This window comes from Acytostelium subglobosum (genome assembly GCF_000787575.1).
Source record: "Acytostelium subglobosum LB1 DNA, scaffold: scaffold10, whole genome shotgun sequence".
In the NCBI taxonomy this organism is placed as follows: domain Eukaryota; phylum Evosea; class Eumycetozoa; order Acytosteliales; family Acytosteliaceae; genus Acytostelium; species Acytostelium subglobosum.
In genome coordinates, this window is record NW_012236523.1 from 220,372 (window position 1) to 238,978 (window position 18,607).

The window sequence follows — 18,607 nt, forward strand, 5'->3', positions numbered from 1 at the left end:
TACTTGAGAATATAGAGAGATAGATACCATCCATCATCATCATCATCATTGTTCAATCAAAGAATCGTTGACTCACAACACCAGGACTCCTCGGGTACATTCTGTAGTCCAAGTCAAGTCTTGGCAAAGACACCACACCACACACAACTCGAGTAGGCAAGTCGCAAAACACACCCTTTAGGTCACGACCTTATTAAGTTATTAATACTATTTATTGCTGGCTCATTCATTCATTCATTCATTCACATACTTACTCATTCATACTTATACCTATACTCATATATATATCATTGTACAGTTTGTTCATCGTCATCATTAGCAACTAGTTGAAACATACCTATATAAATGACTGGAAAAGAAAGAGTATTGTACTGGCCAGAGACTTATACCAATATCAAAGAGTTGGGCAGAGGTGTCAGTGGTGTTGTATATAAGGCTCACTCTAAGGAATCAAAGGATAAGGTTGTGGCCATCAAACTAGTCGATATCAATCAGAGTAAAGCAACATGGGAGTATGTCATTCATTCATACCTATCTCACGTGATACACCATTGAACTAACAATTCATTCAACAACACTTTAGTCAAGTACAGATAGAGATCAACACATTGGTCACATTGAACTCTTGTCAGCAACATACAAACATTATCAAGTTGATTGAATGCTTTGTATGTACTCGAGACTTAATCAACCAATCAATCAATCAATCAAACACTAACATTAATTGGTTAACAGAAACATAGAACAACAGCAATCTTTGTGCTGGAGTATATTGATGGTGGCACGTTGGAGGACTTTATGAATACGTTTGATGAGGGTCTTCCATTGCCACTGGTCTCACATATCATTTACCAGATCATCAGCGCCATTGAGTATATGAACAACAGGAAGTGCTCCCATCGTGACATAAAACCAGCCAATATCCTGATGGTCAGCAACAGGAAGAAACAGTCGGGCGTTGAAGAGCTGAGCAACTCTGGCAGGTCGCCATCCTCCAGAGACATGTTCTCGGTGTTCAAGAAGAAACACGACAATCACTACTCCTACGACCCAGAGGACATGCCAATCATCAAGGTCACCGACTATGGCTACGCCTCAATCACCAAAGATGACAATGACATGCACTCAACCTTGGCTGGCTCACCATTATACATGGTAAGTGTAGTTTGAGTCAAGTGGCTACACATGCATGCATGGCTAACCATCTCCCCTCCTCAACACTACCTAGCCTCCAGAGGTCATCCACATCATTCTCTCACCAAACTTGGAGCCAAGAAGAGGAAAGATCGTCAATGATACAAACCATGAGGGCTACAACCCTTTGTTGGTTGATGTATGGGCAATTGGTGCCGTAGCCTTCAGACTGATCACTGGACGTGAGCTGATCAATGAGATCTTCCCTAACCTCAATCAAACTACTGTGTTGGCTGCTCTTGTCAACCTGGCACAGATGGTAGACACCAATGAGTTCCAAAAGGGACTGGATACTATCCCAAAGATGTAAGTGTTGGTCAGTCACATTCATGAATGACACAATGAACTAACATCCTGTCTCACCTCATAGAATGAAACAATGTGGAATCAATGATCCAGATTGCATCAACTTTATAACAAGTCTGTTAATGCTGAATCCAAAGGAAAGGATATCATTGCCAAATGCACTCAATCATCCATTCATGCGTGCTGGCAAGGAGTCGTTCGAATCAATGACCAAGGACCAAGAACAAGAGTCCAAGATCCCAGAAGACATCACAAGTCTGACGCATCCCAGCTCACCTAAAACCAGAGCACAACGTGATCAACAGCAGCAGGAGCAGCAACAACAACAACAACAAAAGGATACACAACAAACGAATGAACAGCCAACTACATCTTCACCTCAACAACAACAAAACAAGGAACCTCAACCACCTGGCACAGAAGAGAAACCTACTGGATCACCTTGGAGCTTCCCAAGGCTCACCTCACATGGTGCTCCTGCAATGGTGCTATCACCTCAGAGAAGGATCAACAATATCAAGCTGTTCCCAACACTGTTGCCGCGTCCAACAGAGACATCTCCACCTCAAGATACAATGTAAGTGGCATCATCTTGTCAAAGCAGTAACATTACACAGCATACTAACAACACATGTAATGTATACAGGGTATGGAGGAATCCACCTCAACAACCAAGCCACAATATAATGTGGTCGAATATTGCAGAGGACTCGTTCTTTATTGCACAGTATGGCATTATCACATCGATTTGGAACTCTTTGTCATCCAACACCAACTACACTTATAGGATCATCACTCAGAACATCACCAAGACACCATTGGAGATTGCCTCGTCCAATCACAAGGAGAGCATAATCTACATGTTTGACATTGCGCGCACCGTCGTCAAGCCACAACTGGTGTCATTGGCCAACTCCAACAACGAATCATCGATGCACTCTGCCCTCTCATCCATCCTGCAACAACTGGAGCAGGAGCAAGAGACCCTCTCCTTTGCCTGTGGCTGGACCGTCCTGTTGTAATCCATCCTAGACTGCTGGCTGGCACAATGTATCAATTACCCTACCTACTCCCTCTCCATCTCCACCTCCACTTCCACACATCCAAGTCCCTCATTGATTAAACAAACACGTGTATATTGAATTGGAGCTCGTTTATTGAAGTACATGATACATATTGGTCGCTGACAGAAGAACTACTCTGTTGACTCCATGATCATGGCCTCGGCTGCGTTGCCCTTGTACTTGGCTAACAGCTCGTTGGCCTTGTGCTCATTGACTCTAAGTGCATCCATTAGGGTGATCACGTCCTTGTTGTGCGAGACTATCGATGGAGAGGCCACAGATATTGGTTGAGGAGATGGTGGTTGTGGATGAAGGTACGGATTTTGTTGTTGCTGTTGTTGTTGTGGCTGGAAGCCATAGGCTGTCTGTAGAGGTGAGCTTGTATGCATTATGTTGGCATCCTGTTGTTGTGGTTGCACGTGATTGCCAGGGTGATAGCCAAGTGGTGGCAGTTGGTTAGGGATCACTGGGTATATATGTTGCTGGGCCTGGCGGATGGGCTCGGCACCTGGAGGTGGTGGATACACTGGCGACTGATATGGCTGAGGTGTGATGTATTGGACCTGCTGTGGAACATGGATGGGGATGTTGGTAGTTTCATCCTTCTTTGTTGTGGGCTCGGCGGTTGATGTTCCACGTCCCGATGCGAATGAGAATGGCAACTGATTGAATATCTTTGGCACGGAGAACATGGTGGCGTTGGGCTTGTGAGTGGAGGTTGGTGTGGGCACCTTGGTTGGTGTGGTCGGCTCAGATGCGGCCACTTGAGAGGCGATCGGTGATGTATCCTTTGGTGAGTTTGATATCTCCTCGAATGACTTGGCATCCAACGAGCTGTAAGTGGACGATCCTGGCGATGATGATGGCGAGTGGCCACTGTTGGTAGTATTGTTCGAGTGATTGTTCTGTGCGTTGAGTGAGTGGGTTGGCGAGGTGGAGTTGTTGTACGCTGAGTTTGGAGACAGAGTCGACGATGATGCAGTAGTAGACTGCAGTGACATGGGCAGTGTCTGTGGCGAGGGTTGATTCAGCAGGGCGACGGCATCAAGCGATGTATGGAAGTTGTTGCTGACGCCCAACGGTGGAGCAGTGTTTGGTGGAGTCTGGTGCCTCATTGCCAAGCTGGTAGTCTGGAGTAATGATGTCATCAATGCTGGATTAGAGGCAAGATTGTTGATCACCTGAGGTATCATTTGTTGGACGAATTGATTGGATAGCAGTGAGACAAACAAGTTGTCCAGTCCGTTATTGTTGCCAGCATTGCTATTGTTGTTACCATTGGCACCACCGCCAACATTGTTGGATCTAAAGTTACAAGAAGTCTGTGAAGTTGAGGATGTCGACGATGAGTTGTTGTTGTTGTTGATAAAGTTGTTGAAGTTTGACTTGCGCACCACTGACAGTCGGAGTATCTGTTGGTTTGACTCGCGTAGGAAGCTGTAGGCTTCATCCAATTCCTCCTGTTGTGATATGGTGATGTTGTCGCCGACCTCATCTAGATATGTGATGACCAGCTGCTCCTTTGGATGAAATAAATCGTTTATCTTGTTGACCAGATCGATGAACGTCGGTTCGTTCTGGAATGAGAATCGTCTAACATCCCCATCAAAGCAAACTTTGAATGTATATAATGATGATGATATTGATGATGTTGTTGATGTCATCTTCGCGTATTGTATCGTATCGTATGTCCTGTTGACTGACTAACTAACTAATCTTATTAATATAATTATTATCTTTGATGACGACTAGACAAAGAAAGAGAGATTGTTTGTTAGAGATGATGATGATAGAAGATAGAGTGAACCTCGCGAAGTGTTGTAGAGTGGATCACTGCTGGCGAGTGAGTGAGTGAATGAATATACTTACACTTCAACCTTGGTTAACAACTTGTCGTATGTGCTGTGATTGAGTGATTTAACGATTATTAATGTTATTATGTTATGTATGTGTGTGAGTGAGTGAGTGAGATATAGTGAGAGAGTGAATTGAGGGAAGACTGAATGAATGAATGAATTGAATGAATACAGATACACACGTACATACACACTATTACAGGAATGATTGGAATTAGTTTGGGTATCGCTTCTACCTCTCTTATCACTTGATTTCGCGCGTGGGTCGTCTCTTTGGAATAGCTTGTCACACAGCTTGGTGACCCAAGGGAAGGTGTGTGGTTCCTGAGAATGCGGGGTTGTATCAATTCGGATCAGCCTGGCAAAGACACTTTCACCCATAAATGCAGGAAGTTCGACGTCGAATCATCGATCAACTGATTGATTGTCTAAGATTTATTATTGGATTACCATTCCTGGTAGAGGACTGGAAGGAAGCCAATGCCAACGTCGACGAATCAATCATGATTTTAGACTATAATAATAAGTTGACCTGTCATTGTCAGGTTGGTCAATGTTGTAGACGTGTTCCAGTCCCAGGGCTCAAGGCAAAGTCTGAAGAGGTATCGTCGTCTGGTATCATGAGTAGTGGCGTCAGTTGATTGTTATTACTGCCTTGTCGAGAGTGTATAGTTATCGATGTACTCAGTGGTGATTGAGCTGTAGGAGATGATAATGATGATATTGATGGAGGTGATAATGATGATGGTGATCCAATATTAATTGATTCTGTGTTGTTGTTATTGTTGCTATTGTTATTGTTGTTGTCAACGTTGTTGTCATTGATGGCAAGTGATGAAAACCATGATATCCAACTATTCCTTGCATCATGCCTCAGCATCCTGGTCATTTTGAGTGCATCGTACTTTATATCCTGTATTAGGTAATAGTCGACAAGGTGCTCATCGATGGTGAACCCATTCCTCTGATAGAACTGTATCGCCTCTTTGTTATCCACCTTGACATGAAGTGATGCCAACTTGCATCTCTGTTTCTCCAATATGTCACATATATGCTACATTGATTGAAGGTGGTGTCAGTCCAGCTCCTAGTCAAGTCAATCACTCAACCTTGATACATACATCTATTAACCTGGCACCAATGCCCAGGCCTCTATATTGTTCTTTGACACCAAATGTAAGTATGTAGCCATTGATGTTTGAAAAGAACAATGAGCATAGTCCAGAGTCCTTTGATATCCTGGCTGTGGCCACTCCAACAAGTTCATTGCCACGTTGTTGTGGCAGGAGTGTTGCTACATTGGTCGGTGACTTGATACCTCCACTACCATCAACTGTTGTTGATACTGATGAAGATGTAGATGTAGTTGATGTTGTAGGTGATGCCAACAACACCTCATTGTTTGATGCATCGAATGTTTGTTCTCCAGCCTCTGATTGTGTTGCAGTCGTCGCCTTTGATATCAATGTAGATGTCAATGTTGTTGTAGCAGGTGATGTAATGGGTGTCACTTCAGCACCCTCTTTGAATGCCAGTACCGATATAAAGTCCTTCTGTAACAGCTTCCTATAGAATGAGCTGCGATACTTTACAGGAAACAGATGGCCTTGTAGCTGTTGTAGGTCGAATGTATCACTTTGAGTGAATGGTCTAAAGACAATACTATTCAACAAATGTCTATTTACACCATAAATATGATCCTCTTCTTGATGTTGTTGATGTAGTTGCTGTTGATGATTATGTTGATATGTATGTTTCTTCCTGTTCATTGCCATAGAGCATCATGAATGAATGAGTGAGTGAGTTTGATTGATAGATTGATTGATTGATGAATGATGTAAAGTCCTTATTATATGTATGTATGTACAGATATAAGATCGATGATGGTGACGTAACGAACTAGATGTAGATAGAAAGGTTGATCAATGAACCCAACAACAAACCCCCATAACATGCCCTTCACTCTACCACCACTTTGTTGTTCCCTCATCTCATTCATTCATTCATTCATTCATTCATTTATTCATTCGTTATCTGATTATCTCCACGGAGATAAAGAGTAGAGTAGAGTAGAGTAATGTTGACAACAATATTACAATGTTGTCAGATGAACATCAACATTATTCCAAAGACACATAACCTAAGGTTATGGAGAAAGAACAAGAACAGTTATTTCCTGGAAGTGTAAGATACTGAACATCAGAGTGTCCTTTCAATCGATCTATTTATTAATCCAGCTGCAGATATATTGAGATCTTGGACTGGGGCAAAGGTCTTTGGGTCAACACCATCATCATCATCATCATTATCATCGTTATCAACAATCTTCTCTTCTTTTCTTCTGTAAGCATTGGATCTGAATTTATCGATCATTCTAGACTACAGGGTAGGTGTATGTTCATGCATGCATGCCTGAATGAAGATAGACATCCATCCATATGTCCATTCATCTGCCAACCAACAACAAACAAATTATTACCTGTGATACCAATCTCTCTCTCTGCAGTATTGAGGGTCGACCATCCATTCATCCATCAATCAATCCAGATGCATCCATCAATCCAAACACAAACAAAGAAGATACATGTATCTTCATTCATGCATTCATTCATTCATGAGGCCAATGACAAAGAATGTTCCAAAGGCATCTAGATTGTTTGAAAGTTTCATCAAAACGTAAAACAACACCTTGAGACAGAGAGTCGAGGTGTTCCCCCAAAACTCTGCGTACTCCGCATGACCATGAACAAATTCGGGAATTTGATCGTTGATGTAACCCTCACCCGACATTCTCTTCATCTACCCCCACGACCAATGGGCGTTCTCTTCTACGTGCACACAACCCCTGGGCCAGAGCCAGCTTGCTTACTTGTGGACCTGACCTAACCTGACCCTCAGATGGGCACGATCAGAGTCAAAGCAGCGGACACCAACACATCAATCACTTCGAACCCAAGAAGCCCATCATTTACCGTCGTCCAAATTCACCATGGAACACCTGATGTCGCGTCCATATATACCTGGCCGGTGAACGGGCCAGACTTAAGATGACATTGCAATGTCATTTGTTCTCGACAACTTTGCCTACACTTACTGGTGTTGACCTGCTTGTAAAACTCGTCTATCCATACATCATAGTCTACATACATACCTAAATAACTAGCTTCGTTCCATCATTCCCTTTCCTAGTCCGGCATACTTACTGCATTTGACACTGAGTCAATGCGTCATCATCGCCATCAACAACCAAACGCAACCACCGACTCCACCTCCAAGAATAAGAACACGCATCGTCACTATAAATAACTTGTATACCAACTACTACAACTACTACAACTAGTACGTCCGCAAAGAGAGAGAGAGAGAGATTATTCATTTCACTCAATCATTCAATCAATCATTCATTCTTTAATTCAATCATATATCAATCTCGAACTATATTATTATCCAGTTTATATAACTTTAGAATTAAGAACAAAAGAACAGGGAACCCAGGAACAAGGACAACGAATAATCCGGGATATAATAGTGAGGACATCAGTAACAATAATTATTTATTATATAACCATCTCCAACAATCACATCGATCAAGGATTCAACATCTACAACAAAGAAAAGGCCTTTAATTAAGCGGCATCATTCCTAATTAATCATCATCCCCACCTGATGTTACGACTCTACAATATGTTACCATCCACCGGTAAAGATCCAACCTCGCGAAGTGGCGAAAGCTATCTCGACTATCTCTATGGCGGCAGTGACCTGGAGCGTGAAAGTGTATTTATTCCAACAACCTCAACAACTTCGACAACCTCAACTACTTCAACATCGGCCACAACAATGTCAACGGCCACTACACCTCGACCATCAACTCCATCACCACTGAATAGTTCCAACAATGATAATCCCTACTTCTTGTCCAGTCCGGCCACATCGACAATGGCTCAATCACCTTTGTTGTCTTCCAGCAACAATAGTATAATGTCTACAATCAGCTTCCCCATGATGAACCAGGTTGAGCCGGCCGTGTTCACACAGACGACGTCGCTGCCGTCCACCACGGGCGACAACAACATGGAGCTGATCAAAAAGAAACTAGCCAAGGGCTTCTACGGTCTGATGGTTGGTATGCTTCCGCTGTGCCAGGAGATTGACATGCTTCGTGGCGCCACCAAGGAGAAGAATGACAAGATGGCTGACCTACACGACAAGATCAACCTTGTCGTCAAGAAGATCAACAAAGAGAAGAAGAATAAATTGCCATATCCAGTGCAATCGGCCGAGAAGAAAGAGTATGTATTACCCTCCTCCAAGCCTTGGCAACATTCATTCACTCACTCAATCATTCATTCCAAACAAACAGATACATCGACCTAAGACCAAGAAGAAAGAGAAAGCTTGGCATAAAGTATAAAGAGAATGAGGAGGAGATACAATGCCAGCGATGCGGTGTTACAGAGTCGCCAGAGTGGCGTAAGGGTCCAGATGGTTGCAAGTCACTGTGTAATGCTTGCGGATTGTACTTTGCCAAGACCAAAAAGAAGGAGAAAGAGAGTACCCTGAGAAAGTCCAACTCTGGTGGCAATGCCAGCGGCGGTTCATCTTTGGCGCCAGGCGATGTCTCTGGAGACAGCGGTGGTGGAGACAGCGGAATGTCATGTCCAGGAGGTGGAGACAGCAGAAATAATTGTTCCATAGGCAACTTGGTGACACAGGGCATAATCAATATCAGCCATCTTATTAACCATTGGGCTTTGCCAACAGCGACCACGACGACGACCACCACGACAACTACCACCATTGCCACTGTTCCAGCGGCTGTCAACAACAACACCGACTCCAACAACAATGTTTTAGGTAACCAATCAAGATCTTCATCTGCTAGCAATATGAATGAATCTGATATGATGAAGGATGATCCATTATCATCGTCTTCCAATGGTGCTGGTGGTGGTGATGGCAGTGACACCGAGGAGTGTGATGACTAGTCCAGTCTCTCACTCTCTCTCATTTGCTCCAGTCAGTAATGTAATGTCATCAACAGTCAACAATAAACCACTAAAATGATTGATTGGCCTATGTCGTTAATGTCATAGGTTGATTGATCTATGTGTACAACTTAACTAAACAATCTTATAAGTATGAATGAAAGAGCGAATATATGAATGGTATTGAGATGACACACACTTTTAATAAGATGTGTTGTTGTTCACGATCAACTTCATTCTCACTCATTCACACACCACTCTACTCTTTCTCTATCTCTATCTCTTTATCTCTTTTGTTCACTCACTCACTCACTCACCTCTCACTCATTCACCACACTGCCTTCAATCCATCCATTCAATCCATTCATTCATTCAACATACATACTACAACACTTGTATAATATACTTTATAACTTTGATGCAAGCTACATCTAGCCAGTGACAACTAGCTTTATAGCAGGTATCAATGCAAATCAAACTTAACTTTAAATACATATTCATAGGTATGATGGATGACCAAGAGCAATCACCTGACACTCAATCACGATGACACTGACACTCATACTCAATATGAATGAATGAATGAATGAACGAATAAATGAATGAATGAAGCATGTCTGGCCATAATCATGTTCGTAATGGTTGGACTGCTGGGCGGACAATATGAACTATTCAATACAAAGTCAATGGATAAATTGGGCTCGGACATTGAAGCGATACATAGAGCACATCATGTACAGCCAACTATATTTGTGTCATTGGCATCCTATAGAGATGTATTATGCTCAGACACTCTAAACTACATCTTCCTCAATGCGCGACATCCACAAAACATCTATATTGGTCTTGTTGATCAAGGTTCAGAACTGCTGGAAGAGCAGCTGAAAAAGGATGGCGATCCATTGGTCAACGGCACGACCTCGGCCGTTGATCCCGACTATCCTGTATCACATTGCTACAGAGGTCTCAAGATATCAAAGGAGTTGGCACTCAACAATATACGTCGCACGACAATGACCGTGCCAGAGTCGCGAGGTCCAACGTTGGCACGACAACGGGCATCCATGCTCTATCGCAACGAAACATACTACATGCAGATAGACAGTCATGTTCGATTCATCGTCGATTGGGACCTCTATGTTATGAATGATCTCTGGTCGCTCAAGGGTCGCGCGTCAAAGGGTCGTCATGGCGTGCCCAAGGCAATACTCTCAGCCTATCCAATGCCCTATGAGGAGACCGATCCAGGACTGCCCAAGGACGACCAGAAGGAGGTGTCGCGGCTGTGCAAGGCGGTGTTCAACAAGAATGGAATGATCACATTCAATGGATATATACTCAAGGCGACGGCAACACCCGCCGAGATACCATTCGTGGCGGCGGGATTCTTCTTTGGGAACGCCGAGTTCCTCGAGAAGGTGCCATTCGACCCGCATCTGCCCAACCTATTCGAGGGCGAGGAGATCCTGCTGACCGTGCGTCTGTTTACGATTGGAGGCTACCGCTTCTTTGCGCCAACAAAGAACCTTTGCTATCATTACTACATGAGATCAAAGCATCCAAAGTTCTGGAACGACAACACATCGTATCAAATCGAGATGGCACAGAGCCAGGACAGAGTCAAGTACATACTGGGCATGGACCCCGGTGCTGACCTCTCACAGCCCAAGTACGTCGACCTGGAGCCATACGACATCAAGAACAAGTCACTAATCAATGACTATTGGGAGAGATACAACATTGACGTTGGAAAGAGCACAATGGATGTGGACAAATGGTGTTGATCGATCATGAGAACCATTCATTGGCCACCCACACTCGCCTTCATTACCGCGACACTCACTTGGTTTGCATTGTATTGCATTCATTTATTCGTCAACGACTAGTCGCATTCAATCAACTGGTCGCGCTTCACAACAATACAAAGGCAGTAGTTGGTTTGGTCGGTATCGCAGGTTGGTGCGCGCATCTGTTGCCACACGTCCTGCTCCTGGCCGGCTGGCTGTTAGGGCTGGCTGTCCAATAATCCTGGGCATCCAGAATTGGTGATATGTTATACATGGTTAAATATATGATCGCGATCGTCTCTCCTTCTCTTCTTCTCCATCTTCATTTATGTCCATTCGATCTGGCGACTTAGTAGGCGCTTGATGGTGGGATGACGATCTTCTTCTTTGTGGTGGAGGACTCGTGTTGCTTGCCCTGGAACATCAACTGGTAGACTGGGTGTGGCTTGCCATCGAACTTTGGCAACTCCTTTGCCTTGTTGTCCAACTCGTTGGGTGGTGGCTTGTTGACGGCTGACTTGTGCACGGCGCCTGGCATTCCACCGCGAGGAATGACCTCATTCTTCAAAAAGTTGTCCAGACGTACTGACTGTCTGTTCTTTCCGAGAATAGACTCTGTGTCCACACTGCTCTCGCCTCCACCAACGCTTCCAGTTGGAACTGAGTTATGTGCTCTCTTGTTAACTGCTGTTGGTGATTGAGCAGTCTCAAATGTTGAGGTCAATGACTTGATTGATAGTTGATGTTAGTGTCGCGTCCATGATAGTCGTCAGTCGTCTGTTGATGAATCAAACACAACATACCTTTACTGATGACATTGTGTTTGGTTGGCGCTGTATTGGTAACTGTACAAATGTTCTAGAGATGTAGAAATATAGATGTTGTTGTTGGCTGCAATGTTAGGTATATGTCGCTAATGATTTGCAGTCAGTAGCAAGCAAGCAGTAGCAATTCAATTGAATGAATGAACAAAGAAAGAAAGATGATTGAATGTTTGATTGATTGGTTGATTGAATGAATGAATGTAGAGTGGACCGGACTGATTGTGGATGATTGTGTGAATGATGTGGTGGGTGTGGTGTGTTTGGAAAACGGATACTTTGCTCTCTCTCGTGTTGGGTTGGTTTGATGGGTGATCGAAAACAGTGCTTGAAATGGATGATGGACTGGGTGGCTGATCTCAAAGTGAGTGAGCGACACACTGCCTGCAGTAATAATTAATGATAGAGATATATTTATATATCATGATAAACATTTAACTCCATGACCGATGAAAAGAATGACCAACCAACCAACCAATCACTATCCTCTTTGATCTTTCCGGTGAATTTGTTGTCACTTCACTTACCAATAGTTGAATGAAGACTGACGGGATTGATTGATTAATATTATATATATTATATTTAAATACCAATAGAAGAAAGATATATTATTAACATCAGGAGAAAGACTACTAATTTGCTTCTGTTGAGGTTGACAATCTCGCACGAGTTCCTTGCTTCGTAGCAAAAAACAATACGCAAAAACATCATCATTTTTTATCTGGATTGTTCAGTGAATTGCCAAGTCAACCGACACTAAAATAATGGCAAATGGGTTGGTTTCAAGCTAATTGCTACTCAATATATCTAACTATCAATCTATCTCTCTATCCATTATTCTTTGTTATTTATATATAAAAAATTGATTGATTAATTGATAGATTGATGATTGATGGATTAATGTTAATCAACTTTAAAACTTATAATCACATGATGTTGAAGTGTAAACATATATAAATCTGGATTGGTCTTTCAGATGAATGAGAGATAGTGATAATGATGATGAAGAGGTTGTCTTTGTCACACAGTTGTTTAAACAAAAAAAAAGGGGAGGTCACACAGACAGAGAGAGCAAAAGCCGACAAAGTATTATTGGAATGGTTGTTGTCATTGGGCTAAGGTTGATGTTTGTCATCAATCAAAACGATCATTGAATGAATAAAAACATCTGGGAGCTAGAGCTCCACGAAAATGATCAATTTTGATTTTTTCAAACAGAATCAACCCCGATTCAATTAATATTATTTGCTGGGTCTGGATGGGCACCTCCATCAATTAACTAACTAACTTAAGCAGTATTCTTCATAACCAAGATATATATATATATTTATATATTTACACATACACACTTTTACACATACACACACACACAAGGACGACCAATCAAATACAAACACACATTTGTGTGTCTATCAACTTAACCAATCCAACGTCATTGCCACACATCACACATAATACATATCACACACATTAACAACAACATCATCAACAGCAACCTTAGCAAGTCAACCCAGCGCAACATCATCATATTCTTTCAACTGACCAAACAACAACAAATACTGCAGTGTTGATTGACTGACTGACTGTGGTCCTGTTGGCTCATTCCATTGTCCACATACCATCCACATTCCATCCATCAATCAATATTCTATCTCATTGCCAACAACAGCAACAGCAGCAACAACAAACAGCATTTAATTAATATTCACAAGTGTCCTTATACTTGGAAACAATATTATTATTATCATCAGTATTAGTATTAGGATTATAATTATTTATTTATTTAAATTTAAGGATGTCAAGTCCACAAAAGAAGATTATTAAGGTCTATGACAAAGATGGACAATACAAGACAATGATTGTTGAACAAAAGACAACTTCTGGCGAAGTGTGCGAGAAGCTTGGAAAGAAGTTATTCATGAAGACTGGCGACATGCCCCTATTCAACTTATATGTCTTTGAAGGTGGAGGTATGATATTGGATACGATTGATCGAATGATTGATTGATTGAATGATTGATAGCATGTCACGTGATCATAAATCTAACCTGGAACCATTCCACCCCACTCAATCAATCAATCACAATCAATCAAAAAACAAAGTTAAACAGGCATTAAAGATGACAGACTTCCCATTCGATGTTATATCAAGATTGGAGAGGAAGGAGTATAAGTTCTACTTCCTTAATGTACAGGGCGAGTTTATGAGCTTCCAGGAACAGGTCGCAAACTCAATGACAGCCCAGGCAACTCAAAAGCCAAGTGCTGTGACAAACAGTGCCACCTCACCATCATATACATCGGGTGGCGCACAGGGCCAGGGCAGCAGTCCCTCATCACCATTGTCCTCACCACCAATGGCCTCGATCAAACCAAGCGCAGGAATGAGTGGATACTTGATGCGAAAGAAGGCCGGCAAGTTCTTCAAGACATGGGTCGTGGCCAAGAACCGCAATCTCACCTTCCACTCGTCCGAGGAGTCAGCCGCCGCTGGCGACCAAGAGCCACTGATGGATCTGTCGCTTGAGAACGCTGTGATCGAGCTCAAGTCCAGTGATCAGGGTCCATACATCCTCGTCACACTTGCCAACTCTGAGCGCCACACACTCATGTCCGAGAACCAGGGTGACCTGCAGGCCTGGGCAACCGAGCTGGCCGCAACCAGCGCCTATTCCACATCACAGGCCACCAAGATCGCCTCACCCACCATGGCCTTCATCCCCACATCCAAGGACCTGGGCATCAAGCTTGTGCAAAAGATGGAGAACATCGAGACACAGTCCGCCACGCTGATCAAATGGACCGAATATCTGGTTGGTCGCCGCACTGGTATCCAACATGGCGACGACATTGGCACGTGCTACAGCGATGGAAGTATTCTGGCCAACGTGATCGACGCGCTGTTCAACAAGAAGATCAAGTACCGTCGCGGCAAGTCCGTCTACGAGATGCAGTACAACATAGACGGCGTGCTCGACACGCTCAAGTCACTCGGTGCCGACTTTGGCAAGCTAATTGCCTCGGATATTGTCGAGTGCAAGGTCAACAGAGTGGTCGTCCGACTGATATGGTCGATCTTTGTGGCGTTCGTGGCCAATGGCGAGAAGGAGTACGTGGCCAAGGACCGTCTTATTGGCTGGTGCGGCAGACGCGTCCAAGAGACCAACCGTTCAATCATCGTTGATGGTCCATCTGCCCTGCAGAACCCCCTGGTATTCGCTGCGCTCCTCAACATCAGCAACGCAGGCCAGTTGATCAATATGGACGAGTTGGCGAGGCGGTCGCGAGTCGAGCAGTCACAGGAAGTGTTGGACAAGGCTCACGACCACTTTGGAATTCCAAAGTTGTTCAGCGCTTCACAGTGGCAGCAGGATGGCGACGACAAGTCCTTCCTGATCTACTTGTCATTCTTCTACTACAAGTTGTCGGGCGAGGCACGTGACAAGGCCGAGCTGATTGAGACCTGTCGCGAGGCCAAGAATGCTTTGGAGCCAGAGACCATCGTGTCGTCCAGGGAGAGGCAGTTGAAGTCCATGCGTGTTGAGCAACAGAATAACCCCGCTGTTGCCGCTGCCCCCGCTGCGTCCATCAACAAGCCACTTGCTGTGGCCACATCCGCGCCCACAAACACTATAGTCAAGCCATCGGCAATCAAGCAGGCAGCCAAGATGGCGCCAAAGCCACAGGCAAACACACAGCCCAAACAAGAGGTCAAGGTACAAGCCCCTGTACAGACCCCTGTCCAGGTCATGGTACAAGCTCCACCTGTTGTTGTACAGGCACCTGTGCAAGTCGAAGTAGTTGAGCCACCTCAACCACAAGTTGTTGTCGAGGACCTGGCTGCCCTGGAGAAGGCTGCCAAGAGGAAGGAGGCAGAGGAGCGTGCAGAGGCCTTGGCCAAGCAGATGGAGCTCGAAATGCTCCAGTTTGAGAATGAGGACTCAGAGATTGAGGAGAGGATGAGGCAGCAGGAGGAGCTTGACGAGCAGATGAGACAGCAACAGATCCAGCAGCAGCAGCAGGAGCAAGAGTACCAACATCAAATGCAACTGCAACAGCAACAGATGCTGCAACAGCAGCAACAGCAGGATTACCAGCAGCAACAGGCACTGGAGGAGATGGAGAGATTACAGCGCGAGGAGTTCGAAAGGGAGCAGGAGGCTCTGAGTCTTCAATCACAGATCGAAGAGCAGGATGCAGAGAGCCAGAGATTGTTGGAGCAATGGGAGAATCAGAGACGACTGGAGGACCAAGCCGAGCAGCAGCGCAGACATGAGCAAGAGATGGAGAGACAGCAAGAGCTGCATCATCTCTCGACACAGTCCTCAATCGGTGACGAGCTGGACAAGATACTCCGAGCCGAACAGGCACAGCAAGAGATCGAGAACGAGCAGCAACATCATCAGACACATCGTGTAGACTCAGTGGACGAGCCAACCGTTAATCAGGCCACCAACTCACTTATGGACATGTTTGATCAGATCCAGAACGACTTGGCCAGCATTAATATGTCACCGGCCATTGAAGAGGACCATCATAAGCCAGCCGCCTCCAACTCAAGATCAGCGTCACCAACTCCAGTGGACAGCTCACGATCCTCTATCAGCCACGATGATGGACACATGGAGGACAACTACAGTGAGCCTGATATGAGTCCAAGGCCAAGCGAGGCCCCATCACAGCAGGAGCAGCATCAACAGCAGCAACAGCAGTCACAACAGCAGCAACAACAACAAGACTCTGATGAGGAGACACAATCACAATCACAATCACAATCAGCATCACCATCACTCTCACAGTCACAACAGCAACAACAACCACCCGAGCAAGAGAATCGTGGAAGAGTTGTTGTGAGGATATGTTTGGAAGGCTTTGGTGATGTCCTGTTCTGCTCGTTCGCCGTTGGCTATGACACTCTTTGCGGCACCGTACGCCAGATGGTTGTCAAGAAGATGAAGGTGCGACCAGACGTTGAACAGAACTACCTTCTGTTCATCGTGCGCGATGGATTGGAGCGTGTGTTGGAGGACGAGGAGGTGCTGCTGGAGGCCGAAGACCGTGTCGATCGCTTCGTCTTCAAGTTGTCCGAAGAGCACAGATAATCATATTAATCAATCAATCAACCAATCAATCAATCGACCGAAAAGGAACATCTGAATGAAGGCGCGCGCGACCAAAAGAGAGAGATAGTGAATGCCAGACAGACATTGCATTGGCTAACCTAACAGAATAAAGTACTTGTTGTATATTATTGATAGAGAGAGAGATAGATCGATCGTTCGATGATGATTCGCATGTTGCTTTGGTTGCCTGTGTCTTCGTTGCAACAGCCACCGTGTTGTTCTTGTTGTGTACAACACACAAGTCTGTTGTTGCGCCATGATTGATTATGGATTGTGATCCTCGGTCGGTTTGTTGAGTTTGTTCTTGCGCCAATCATAATAGAAGTACATGATGAAGATGGACAGTGCTTGCCAGACGCTATTGATAAAGATAAAGTATGTCAACTTGGACACTGGAGCTATACCATAGCACACTATATGATGATAAATGAAGGGCAGTGTCAGTGTCTGATCAATGCCATTCTGTGCTGTTGGAGTACATACTGATGACTCCTGTTAGTCCACCGAATAAGTTTAGATACTGCGATGGTAGAGACACGCCTGATGTCGACTTGGCATTGATGCATACCATCACCTGAGGTAGATGGCTTAGTAGTTGTGTGATTGGCTTTACACTGTTTGTTATATCTATTGATTGATTGATTGATCGCATAAGGTTAGGTTGCAGTTCGTCCATGTCTTGTATCAATCGAGGCTATAGCGTACACATTGAACTTGGGTAGATACTACCGAGTAGGTAGGGTATTAGAGGGAATGCAATCCATGGTAATGTCTTATTACTTGTGGATGGTTCTTTAGAGAATAGCGCGAATCTGTTTGTTTGTTTGTGTTGCCGTGGAGTAGCCGTCGAGAGTTAGACTGTATTCGCGCATTAGCGTCGATTCGCATCACGCCACGTCAATCATTCAATCATTTGAATATCGCGACATACTGAAACATAAAGATAGAGTGTTGTAATACATTCAATAGACCGTATAATACGATTGGCATTGACTCTGTTGGATGAGTATGTATGAGTAAGTATGAGTATGAACAACATTGTGATGCGATGTACTATAATGTATTGCTTACCTCCAGTTAATGCACTGTTTACAAGTAAGAATGCAGCGCCTATCAGTTTGATGACGATACTGTGTAGTGAGAAGCCTTGTACTGAGCGTCTACTGTAGTTGAGGTACATCTGCGGCACGTACTGAACGCCAAAGCAGACTGAGGAGAACACTCCCAGCGAGTGATAAAAAGCCACTGGTACCATGGTCATAGTATCATCTTTGAGACTATATATATATCTAATATATAATTAATTATATGTATGTAAATGTAATGAATGAATGAATGATTGTTATGTTGGGCAATGCAATGCAAATGAGAGATGCGGATGGTGGTGGAGGGAGTGTTGTCCACCTGAATGAATTGAGGGCTCGTCAATCGGATTCATTATCCTGCGCGTGATTGAAGTGCAACGTCA

General features: G+C 44.1%; 9 protein-coding genes across 9 annotated transcripts; 5 read left to right on the forward strand and 4 right to left on the reverse strand.

The window, feature by feature from the left end:
- Nucleotides 1-345: 345 nt before the first annotated feature.
- Nucleotides 346-2,522, forward strand: SAMD00019534_054980 (hypothetical protein; the record flags this gene model as incomplete). The annotated part of the gene is made up of 6 exons (XM_012898989.1): nucleotides 346-512; nucleotides 584-668; nucleotides 736-1,155; nucleotides 1,229-1,500; nucleotides 1,565-2,077; nucleotides 2,147-2,522. 6 exons carry the CDS (start codon nucleotides 346-348, stop codon nucleotides 2,520-2,522), a joined length of 1,833 nt encoding a protein of 610 aa, XP_012754443.1.
- Nucleotides 2,523-2,695: 173 nt separating this feature from the next.
- SAMD00019534_054990 (hypothetical protein) lies at nucleotides 2,696-4,228 on the reverse strand (the record flags this gene model as incomplete). Its single annotated transcript, XM_012898990.1, has 1 exon — nucleotides 2,696-4,228. The coding sequence occupies one exon, from the start codon at nucleotides 4,226-4,228 to the stop codon at nucleotides 2,696-2,698; it is 1,533 nt and encodes a 510-aa protein (XP_012754444.1).
- Nucleotides 4,229-4,970: 742 nt separating this feature from the next.
- SAMD00019534_055000 (hypothetical protein) lies at nucleotides 4,971-6,195 on the reverse strand (the record flags this gene model as incomplete). The annotated part of the gene is made up of 2 exons (XM_012898991.1): nucleotides 4,971-5,474; nucleotides 5,542-6,195. The coding sequence occupies 2 exons, from the start codon at nucleotides 6,193-6,195 to the stop codon at nucleotides 4,971-4,973; spliced, it is 1,158 nt and encodes a 385-aa protein (XP_012754445.1).
- A 1,909-nt stretch (nucleotides 6,196-8,104) lies between these two features.
- Nucleotides 8,105-9,408, forward strand: SAMD00019534_055010 (hypothetical protein; the record flags this gene model as incomplete). Its single annotated transcript, XM_012898992.1, has 2 exons — nucleotides 8,105-8,712; nucleotides 8,784-9,408. The coding sequence occupies 2 exons, from the start codon at nucleotides 8,105-8,107 to the stop codon at nucleotides 9,406-9,408; spliced, it is 1,233 nt and encodes a 410-aa protein (XP_012754446.1).
- Nucleotides 9,409-10,046: 638 nt separating this feature from the next.
- On the forward strand, nucleotides 10,047-11,192 carry SAMD00019534_055020 (hypothetical protein; the record flags this gene model as incomplete). Its single annotated transcript, XM_012898993.1, has 1 exon — nucleotides 10,047-11,192. The coding sequence occupies one exon, from the start codon at nucleotides 10,047-10,049 to the stop codon at nucleotides 11,190-11,192; it is 1,146 nt and encodes a 381-aa protein (XP_012754447.1).
- A 352-nt stretch (nucleotides 11,193-11,544) lies between these two features.
- On the reverse strand, nucleotides 11,545-12,013 carry SAMD00019534_055030 (hypothetical protein; the record flags this gene model as incomplete). The annotated part of the gene is made up of 2 exons (XM_012898994.1): nucleotides 11,545-11,922; nucleotides 11,999-12,013. The coding sequence occupies 2 exons, from the start codon at nucleotides 12,011-12,013 to the stop codon at nucleotides 11,545-11,547; spliced, it is 393 nt and encodes a 130-aa protein (XP_012754448.1).
- A 1,324-nt stretch (nucleotides 12,014-13,337) lies between these two features.
- On the forward strand, nucleotides 13,338-13,487 carry SAMD00019534_055040 (hypothetical protein; the record flags this gene model as incomplete). The annotated part of the gene is made up of 1 exon (XM_012898995.1): nucleotides 13,338-13,487. A coding segment is annotated over one exon (150 nt), but the record flags the coding sequence as incomplete, so codon positions are not given.
- Nucleotides 13,488-13,811: 324 nt separating this feature from the next.
- Nucleotides 13,812-17,118, forward strand: SAMD00019534_055050 (hypothetical protein; the record flags this gene model as incomplete). The annotated part of the gene is made up of 2 exons (XM_012898996.1): nucleotides 13,812-13,986; nucleotides 14,120-17,118. The coding sequence occupies 2 exons, from the start codon at nucleotides 13,812-13,814 to the stop codon at nucleotides 17,116-17,118; spliced, it is 3,174 nt and encodes a 1,057-aa protein (XP_012754450.1).
- Nucleotides 17,119-17,403: 285 nt separating this feature from the next.
- Nucleotides 17,404-18,394, reverse strand: SAMD00019534_055060 (hypothetical protein; the record flags this gene model as incomplete). The annotated part of the gene is made up of 5 exons (XM_012898997.1): nucleotides 17,404-17,552; nucleotides 17,623-17,766; nucleotides 17,866-17,951; nucleotides 18,071-18,134; nucleotides 18,211-18,394. The coding sequence occupies 5 exons, from the start codon at nucleotides 18,392-18,394 to the stop codon at nucleotides 17,404-17,406; spliced, it is 627 nt and encodes a 208-aa protein (XP_012754451.1).
- Between the last annotated feature and the right edge of the window lie 213 nt (nucleotides 18,395-18,607).